Source organism: Adiantum capillus-veneris, chromosome 26 (assembly GCF_014529385.1).
Source record: "Adiantum capillus-veneris isolate H3 chromosome 26, ASM1452938v2, whole genome shotgun sequence".
Taxonomy (NCBI): Eukaryota; Viridiplantae; Streptophyta; class Polypodiopsida; order Polypodiales; family Pteridaceae; genus Adiantum; species Adiantum capillus-veneris.
In genome coordinates, this window is record NC_140956.1 from 18,475,153 (window position 1) to 18,484,775 (window position 9,623).

The 9,623-nt window shown below is 43.4% G+C and overlaps 1 protein-coding gene across 1 annotated transcript; it reads left to right on the forward strand.

Moving 5' to 3' along the window:
- Positions 1-7,687: 7,687 nt before the first annotated feature.
- On the forward strand, positions 7,688-9,408 carry LOC147423079 (uncharacterized). Its single transcript, XM_086502175.1, has 2 exons — positions 7,688-8,090; positions 8,896-9,408. Exons 1-2 carry the CDS (start codon positions 7,689-7,691, stop codon positions 8,959-8,961), a joined length of 468 nt encoding a protein of 155 aa, XP_086358301.1. The 5' UTR covers position 7,688; the 3' UTR covers positions 8,962-9,408.
- Positions 9,409-9,623: the final 215 nt, after the last annotated feature.

A 9,623-nucleotide genomic window follows, 5' to 3' on the forward strand; every position in this document is an offset into this window, starting at 1 on the left:
CCGCACGAATGGTGATCAAAGGAGTCATAGAGAGCACGATGATCGCAGGGATATAAGATACAAAGAATATGCTAGCAATGATGAAAATGATGAGCGTATCGATCAGACCAGTATGCTGGCAAGGAGGGATTGAGATGATATACACAAAGCAAAGATCATCATCTGTGCAGAAGGCGGCAAGATTTTTAGGTGTGTTTTTTATGGAGCTCTCATCGCAAGGTATGCCCAATATGGGTAGTCAAAATTCCATCGATCATTAAATACGGCATAGTGGTAAATCTCCATCAGTTTTCCCCGATTGTCGAAGTCCTCGCCTCCCAGATGAGAGTCTCTTGCAGCAGCGGCCTTCACCTGAAACATACCTTCTTCAATTGTAAGAAGAGAGACATCCAAGGTGTCACCTCCAAGGTTCAAGATCAGGTAACTCTTTACTTGGTGAGCCAAAGGCTCTTTTGTCGTCCCTATGGAAGAATTACTAAGTATGTCTTCGTGGTAAAACACCAAGCCCCTCTTTGGCTTGCCCTTACCCAACTGCCCACCCTCTCCCACTCGCCCATCCTTCCCACTAAGCTCGCTCTCTCGCTTGCCATCCCGACTCACCTAACCCCAATAGGAGACTGGATACAACATAAGGTAGGAGAAAGAGTTGACGGTCGAGCAGAGATAGATAGTGAAATTTTAACAAGGAAACATCTATCGAAAAGCATCCATAACTCTTTATATAGCAAACCTTCGACATATAATATAAAATTAGATATGCTTCTCTTTAGGCTTAATCAATAGTACGTCACATCTCCTGTATTTGTCTTGATCCGTGTTTTGTGTTTGGCAGGGAGGAAATATATTCACAACAGTGGACATTTCAATTGCACAAGCACGACTCCAGCTCGACAACGCTACAAGGTTCGTTATCTATATATAGCACCCCATGACTATGAATTTTCTTGGCGCAACACATAAACGCTACGGGACAGGGCACAGCTTCCGTTTCTTATAATTTTTGGAGAGACCACAGTGCCAGCTCTCCACCATACTTTTGTATGGCACCTCTGCATGACGTGCACTGTATACTTTGCAATTTGAGTCTATGACGTTACATTGCAAGACGACATGTTTAACTATTCACATTGCTTTTTGGTAGCTTGACTCAAACATTATCCTCCGGCTTGCACAATTGGATGACATTTATACACGATTATCAGGTCGGTAGTGTAGTTCAGTTTTTATAGTCTGTTTATGCTTTCTGCATTTTTGAGTTTGTCAAAGCTTCCTTAAGCTCAGTTTAGCCATATGTTTTTCTCACGAGTGCATGCTCAATTTCGATCGTTGTATCTATATATCAGATAAACTTGCATTTCTTTTCTTACAGTTAGCAATTCAACCTATATAGTGAAATAAAGGGAAATTGATTACTCTTGATTGAGAATAAGCTGGGTATCTCAAAAATGGTTCCATGATTTAGAGACTAAATGGTCGATATTTCTAGGTTGAATGGTACAATCTACAAACAACTACCAAAGTAGCTTAAGTTGCAACCCTTTTGCTCGAATCAATTACCCTTTTTAGTAGCCCTTTGTCGTATATTGAGCACTATGAAACACAATTTGCTTCTTTCCAATGCTCATCAAGTCCCAAACTGAGCTATTATTGGTGCCTATCAATAGGTTCTACTCATTTTCTCGTCTCACCACAACAAAACCCAAGGCGACAACAATCACAACTAACTAACCAAGTAACCAACTGCGCTCCAAAATCTACCAGATTATGTACGGCAAAGGCCCACCAAGCAAGACTAGTTTCTTGAACATTGGTAAAGTTCATTCTCGATGCCTTTGATTTTTTAAGCGGTTCTCAAAAAAAGAAGGGAAAATTACCAAAATGCCCCTCTAATTTGTGGAAATTCCCAAAATACCCCTCAAATTTCAAAAATTCCCAAAGTACCCCCATAATTTTTCATAAATTCCCAAAATGCCCTTCAAATTTTCCAAAATTCCCAAATTACCCCTGGTTGTGAGAGTAAATTTCTCCAAAAACAAAAAAAATTGTAGCTTTTCATAAGAAGAGTGATTGTCTACCATACAGGTGTTACCATATACATGTGGTAGTGATGTGTGTGAACACTCTAGGACCGCCGGGGCATTTTTTCCCTCTTTAGGAGGTTTTTTCCCCCGTGCATTGTATATACGCCCATCACTCTAGGGCTAACTATCTTTCCATTGCACACTAAGTAACACACTCTCTATTGTGTGCCTTGAGCTTCCTTCGTCTTCTCCAAGCTGTGTGTGTTTCTCTGCAACCCTAATTCCAACAATTGGTATCAGAGCAGGTCACGTCCTCCCGGGCTTAGTCGCCAGCTGCTCCAGCACACGCCTGCTCACTTTCTCCGATTTCAGTGAGCTTTGGCGAGCGTTCGCAGGTCGACAAATATTTTGGGTGAGCTCAAAGAGCTCGGTCTGCTCATAATTTTGATTTGGGCTCATTTCGGCCTCCGTTTCCACTACGAGCAGTACTGCACAGGCTATTTCGTCATTTTGTGCAGATTTTCTGTCAGTGCCGTTTTTTGCATAACAGGTGCCTTATAGTCTTCTACGGTTTGTGCTATATAGCACAAGTTGTTCCCGCTCCATTTCTCCTATTTTCGGGCAGTTTTCACATCAGGTGCAGCATTTACCATGGCTGACAACAACAACACAGATGTGTTCAAGATGTTTGCTGCTGAGGACAGGTTGGATGGGGACAACTACCCTATGTGGGCTTATATGATGCAACATGTTCTTGTGTCAAAAGGTGTCTGGAACATTGTGCAGGGCATTGATGTACGTCCTAGTTCTGAAGATGTAGGCAATGTTGAGGATGTTGCAGGTCTTGCTGCAAGGATTGCAGCTGTTAGAGTTGTTTTGCCTACGGCAGAACAAGCTCGTTGGGATGTTAAGGATGCGCAGGCTCATGCATTGATTGCGTTGTCTGTGAAGCGCACCATTATTCCTCACATCCGTTCAACAAAATCTGCAAAACAGGCTTGGGATATTCTAGCAGGTCTTTATGCAAGCCGCAATGAGGCTAAAATTGCTTTGCTGCGTAAAGAGCTAGAGTCGAAGATTATGCATGAGGAAGATGATATGGACACTTTCCTTGCTAGTGTCAAGGATATCAATGAGCAACTCATTTCTGCAGGTGAAGTCATTTCGGACAGTTCCCTTGTGCAGACTGTTCTTGATGCCTTACCAGATTCCTACCAGACTTTTGCTAGTACTTGGAGACTGATGACCCAAGGAAATCCTGAAGTTGTCAAGTTTGATGCATTATGCACATTGCTGTTGCAAGAGTCACTTTCTAGAAAAAACAGGACTAGGCAGCGTGCAGTTGAACAGGCTTTTATTGCTTCTCAAAGAAAGGGTGGTAACAGTAATGCAGCCACTTCTTATGGTTCTGCTGCGAGTGGCAAAAATTCTGTTCCTAATGCTTCTACTGGCAGCACTTCGTCTGGCAATTCTGGTGATAAGGGCAAAAAGAAGATGCGTTGCCATTATTGTAAAGCCAACGATCACTTGATCAAGTCGTGTCCTAAGTTGAAGGCCAAAGAGGCTAAGAAGAAAGAGGGTGGTTCCACTGCAAATGCTGGTTCCACTACAAATGCAGCCATTGTTGAGTCTTCTGTGAAAGGAGACTGTGATGCTGATGTTGATGCAGAATGGGCTTTTAGCGCAGAGTGCACTTACAATCCTGCTGTCCATGATGCATGCTTGTCAGTTGCTGCAGATTCACATGTGTGGTATTTCGACAGTGGTGCTACAAAGCACATTACCTCACATCGTGAATTGTTTACCTCTCTCGAGTCTGTCCCTCATGGGAATTCAGTCACTTGTGCCAACAACGCCTCTTATCCAGTTCAGGGAGTTGGAAAGATTGTGCTCACTGCTGCTAATGGCAGTTCCTTCACACTTGTTGATGCACTTTATGTACCTGGGATCAAGAAGAATCTCTTGTCTGTATCCGCACTTGCTAGACTTGGACTTGTAGTCAAATTTGTGGATGACAGATGTACAGTTCATGATCTCAGTTTTGGTGATGAAATTGTTGCATCTGGGCTTTTGTGCCGTGGGCTGTATAAGATCACTTTGTATGACAAGTGTGGACAAAATTTTGCAAATGCTGTTGCAGATTCAAGGGCTATTTCAGATGCAAAACTTTGGCATGCACGTTTTGGTCATCTGAATTTTGCCAGTTTGTTGCGTTTGCAGAAATCTGATATGGTTGCTTCTTTGCCGCCTCTTGAAGCACCTGTCAAACATGTTTGTGAAGGCTGTATTCTGGGTAAAATGCAGCGTTCTAAGTTTCCAAAGGATGGTTCAGTTAGGGCCACATGCAGGTTGCAGCTTGTGCATAGTGATGTTTGTGGGCCCATGCAAACTCCGTCCTTGGGCAATTACCTGTACTTCGTGACTTTCATTGATGATTACTCCAGGCATGCATGGGTATTTTCGCTTAAAGCGAAGTCCGAAGTTTTTATGTGCTTCAAACAATTTTTGGCTATGGCTGAAAATGTCTCAAAATGTACTATGGGCACCCTCCGTTCCGATCGAGGGGGGGAGTATATGTCTCATGAATTTAATGCATTTCTGGCTAGTCGTGGGATAAAACACCAATGTACAGTGCCTTATACACCTCAGCAAAATGGTGTTGCTGAGAGGAAAAACAGGTCACTAACGGAAATGGCACGATGTATGGTCAAAAGTCAAGCTTTGCCACATTCTTTTTGGCTTGAGGCCATCATGTGTGCCACTTATGTACTTAACAGGTGTCCTACGAAAGCTTTGCAGTCTATTACTCGATATGAAGCATGGCATGATAGAAAGCCTTCTATTAAGCACATGCGTGTTTTTGGCTGTTTGGCATATGCTTTGGTGCCACAAGTGCAGCGCAGAAAATTGGATGATAAGGCTGTCAAATGTATTTTTGTTGGTTATAGTGCTGAAAGCAAAGGTTACAGGTTGTATCATCCGCAAACAAAACGTATTCTGGTTTCACGGGATGTAGTGTTTGTGGAAGACTCTGTTCAGCCCTTGCTGTCATGTACTAGAGACAGTAATGTAAGCTCACAGGACATTTATGACACTTTGTTGCCTCTTTTCAGTGGTGGAAATACGAATGTAAGTTCTAATGAGGCAAATGTACAACCTATGGGGGTTTCTGAAAATGTTTTAGAACAGCCTATTACTGATGCAGATGTACATGATGTACTTGATGAGGAAAGGGCTGAAAATGAGCAGGCTAGAGGTATGCCAAAATGGTTGGTGCACACATTGCGTGATAGTAAATTGGATGCACCTTTATCTAGTCGTACTCGTTCAGGCTCTCGCCATGCATCTTATGCATCAGATTGTTATGCTTTGGCTGTGTCTAGTTTACATGATGTTAAGGAGCCTCTGTCTTTTGATGAAGCACAAAATTCAGAAAATTGGATTGCTGCCATGAAATCAGAATATGATGCATTTATAGAGAATGACACATGGACTTTATGTGATTTGCCTCATGGCAAAAAGGCCATTGGTACGAAGTGGGTTTACAAGTTGAAACGCAAGCCGGATGGTGAGATCGATCGCCATAAGGCTCGACTTGTTGCAAAGGGTTATGCACAACAAAAAGGCATAGATTATGAAGAGACTTTTGCTCCCACTTGTCGTATGACTACTGTACGTTTTCTATGTGCATTGGCAGCTCATTTTGGTCGGGATGTACATCAATCAGACATTGTTACTGCTTTCTTGAATGGTGACATATTTGAGGAAGTTTATGTAACGCAGCCTCGCGGTTTTGTCATAAAAGGACAAGAGGACAAAGTGTGCAAATGTAAGAAGGATTTGTGTGGGTTGAAGCAATCTCCTCGTGCTTGGTATGAGAAAGCTGACACTCATTTGGTTAAACAAGGCTTTCGTAACAGTCCAACAGAAAGCACATTGTATGTAAAGCGTGAGGATGATGTATTTCTCATTGTGGTTCTTTATGTTGATGATTTGCTGATCACAGGACCAAATGAGAGACATATTGCTGAATTTAAGGCTGATTTGAATGCTACTTTCAAGATGAAAGATTTGGGGCTGTTGCATCATTACTTGGGTATACAGTTTAAGCAGTGTGATGGTGGTATTGCCTTGTGTCAGAAAAGTTACATAGAGACATTGCTATGTAAGTTTGGACTTGAGGATTGCAAACCTATTGCCACTCCCATGGAAACAGGTTTGAAGTTGAGTCTACATGATGCTGGCGATCCTGCTGATGTCACTCTTTACCAAACTGCTGTTGGCTGCCTCATTTATGTATGCAACACGAGGCCAGATATTCAGTTTGCAGTCTCGCAAGTCAGCAGATTTATGCATAGCCCAGGGTCTAAGCATTGGTAGGCTGTCAAGAGGATTTTCCGCTACCTTAGTGGCACTTTACATCTTGGCTTGTTTTATCCCAAGGGGGGATCATTGCCGCCAGACTTACATGCTTTTTCGGACTCAGATTGGGCTGGTTGTTTTGACACGCGAGTGTCCACAAGTGGTTTTTGTTTCATGCTTGGCAGTTCATGTATATCATGGTTGAGCAAGACGCAACCTACTGTGGCCACTTCGAGTTGTGAGGCTGAGTACAGTGCAGTCTTCACAGCTACGGTTGAGTGTGTATGGCTGAGACGCCTTATGGCTGACTTGGGTGTTGGACAGGACACTGCCAACACTATCTACACTGACAGTCAGAGCGCATTGGCAGTTGCGAGGAACCCAGTTTTTCATGCTCGCACAAAGCACATTGAGGTGCATTACCACTATGTCAGGGAGAGGCTCTCAGCAGGAGAGATCAGCTTGGCTTATGTGCCAACACAGGACAACCTTGCAGATCTTTTCACAAAGGCATTGTCTCGTGAGAAGCTTGAAGCTTTCCGCAAAGCTTTGGGCTTACTCCCCTTTGTGGACTGATCCTATCCTCAGGGCATGGCACTTCCCTTTACTCATGTGCCAGCTCTCGTTCACCGCATCACTCCAGGGGGGATTTGTTACCATATACATGTGGTAGTGATGTGTGTGAACACACTAGGACCGCCGGGGCATTTTTTCCCTCTTTAGGAGGTTTTTTCCCCCGTGCATTGTATATACGCCCATCACTCTAGGGCTAACTATCTTTCCATTGCACACTAAGTAACACACTCTCTATTGTGTGCCTTGAGCTTCCTTCGTCTTCTCCAAGCTGTGTGTGTTTCTCTGCAACCCTAATTCCAACAACAGGATGCTAAAACTAAAATTTGAGTCGGTTATGTAGGCTTTGGAGATGAATTGCTTCATTATTTTTAGACATATTTCACTTTTTTTTGTGAGGTAATTGGCGGCAAATTACGTGTAAGCACTCAAAAACCGATCTCAATTGTCAAACAAGAATCAAGATTAGAAAATCTTGAAGAATCCAACGAAAATAGATACAAGGGTATTTTGGGAATTTTTGAAATTTGAGGGGTATATTGGGAATTTTCACAAATTAGAGGGGTATTTTGGTAATTTTCTCAAAAAAGAATTACCCAAAAATTTACCTGGAAAATTTAATAGGTCAATTGACTTTAAGGTTTTAGATTGAGTTTCTCTAAATCTGGTAATTCCTTTACGTAAAATCGAGGAGTGAGTTTCAAAATCGAGAAGGGCGCGACGCTGGGGAGGATGAGGACGAAGGGGATGAGGGCCGAGGACGAGGCAGCGAGGGTGCCTCCGGCTTTGAGCAGTTCGGTGGTGGGGCTAGCGACGGTTGCGGAGAAGGCGTTTGCGGCGGCGGAGGCGGCTGAAAAGGAGGAAAGGGCGGCGTGCAGGGTAGCGCAGCGGGCGGTGGAGGCCTACTGCAAGGCTGCTGTGCGCGTGAACCTGGCGGAGTGCTCCAAGCTTCTGAGCATCGCCAAGTCGGCGCAGGGCATGACTGAGACGGTGACCGACTCCGCCGCCCACTCGTCCAAGGAGTACATGAGCCATAAGATCAAGACCTCTGCCGACCCCTCCGTCGCCCTCAAGGCCACGCAATCCGCCCTCTACACCCGCGAGAAATCCGACACCGTCGCCTCCTTCATTAAGGCAATATACCTCCCCCTCACTCTTTGCTTGCTTTTAAAAGTTTTGTTTGTTTTTCCCCTCTCTCTCTCTCTCTCTCTCTCTCTCCTAGGTCTTGTCTTGAGCTCAAGACCTTTTGCTTGTTCCTCTCTCTCTCTCTCTCTCTCTCTCTCTCCCCCCTCAAGAGTGGTCGGATAGATATCTTTGGGGATTGTTCCTATGACATTAAAACCTCTCTCTCCACTTAGCGTTTGTGTTATTTGGCCACAGCCCATTCAAGGATCTAATGTGCACACACACACACACACACACACACACACAAAGAAATGTAACATTGTAGGAACATTCCCAAGAGACCCCGTAGATCTATCCGACGAGTCTTACTCAAAACGGAAACGAGATAACCAAATTTGCCACACTTGGGTGATAGAAAGGGACTTCCATTTCCTTTCGGAGAAACAGGTTTTGAGTTTGGATAAATCTATGCGGTCTCTTGGGAATGTTCCTACAACATTAAAATTTCTCCTCCTCTCTCTATCTCTCTCTCTCTCTCACACACACACACACACACACACAACCCATCTTGAGCTCTCTCTCTCTCTCTTTCTCTCTCTCTCTCTCTCTCTCTCTCTCTCTCTCTCTCTCTCTCTCACACACACACACACACACACACACACACACACACACAACCCATCTTGAGCTCAAGACTTGTCAACAAGATTTTTGGGTCTCTTAGGACCTCAAAAATTATCCTCCTCCTCCTCCTCCTCCTCTCTCTCTCTCTCTCTCTCTCTCTCCCCATTCTAATAATCAATACTCTTGCTTGCAGAGGAGTTCTTTGGCCACTCCCTTGTCCTTCAAGCGAGACTCTACATCCAAGCTTCAGGACCCATAATCAAGTAGCCATTTCCCTTGATTAGCACACTATCCATGGAGAGTGAACGACTATCATTCGGTGAAAACAAAACGTGCACAACCAACAATGAGGCATTGCCAACAAAGTACTCATGATTTTTTGATGTAGAAAAAGCTTCTTGAATAATTATAAGACGTAGGGACGAGAAGAGAGAGAGAGAGAGAGAGAGAGAGTGACACAATCCAAGGGTCATACATGCATCACATGTAAGAGCATTAGCCTCTATTTGACAAGATGAGGTGGCATTGCTTGAGACCTTTGTCGATCGTTTGGCCATTGATGACGGCGATGAAAGGCGTGAATCATAGACAAAGAATAGAAAGCTAGAAATTGAGATATCTTTTTTTCTTTCCAATGTAATTTAAAATCCAAATATGTAGACTTTATGCTACAAATTGAGATGTATCTTTTGTTCTCATATAATGATTTCATTAGTTAAAGTATCAAAAAGACAAAGACTCACATAAAAAGCTTGAATATATCATGTCTAAAAGTGCATGAAATTTGATGGTCGACTCTAGTGAAGTGGTATTTAGTTGTATAGTCATTGTTGCAATCGACACTTCGTGAAGTTGTTTTTTCAAGTAGAAGGTCCTCTCTTGCAAAGCCTTTACTGTCAAGATATGGAGAAGGAGAGAAGC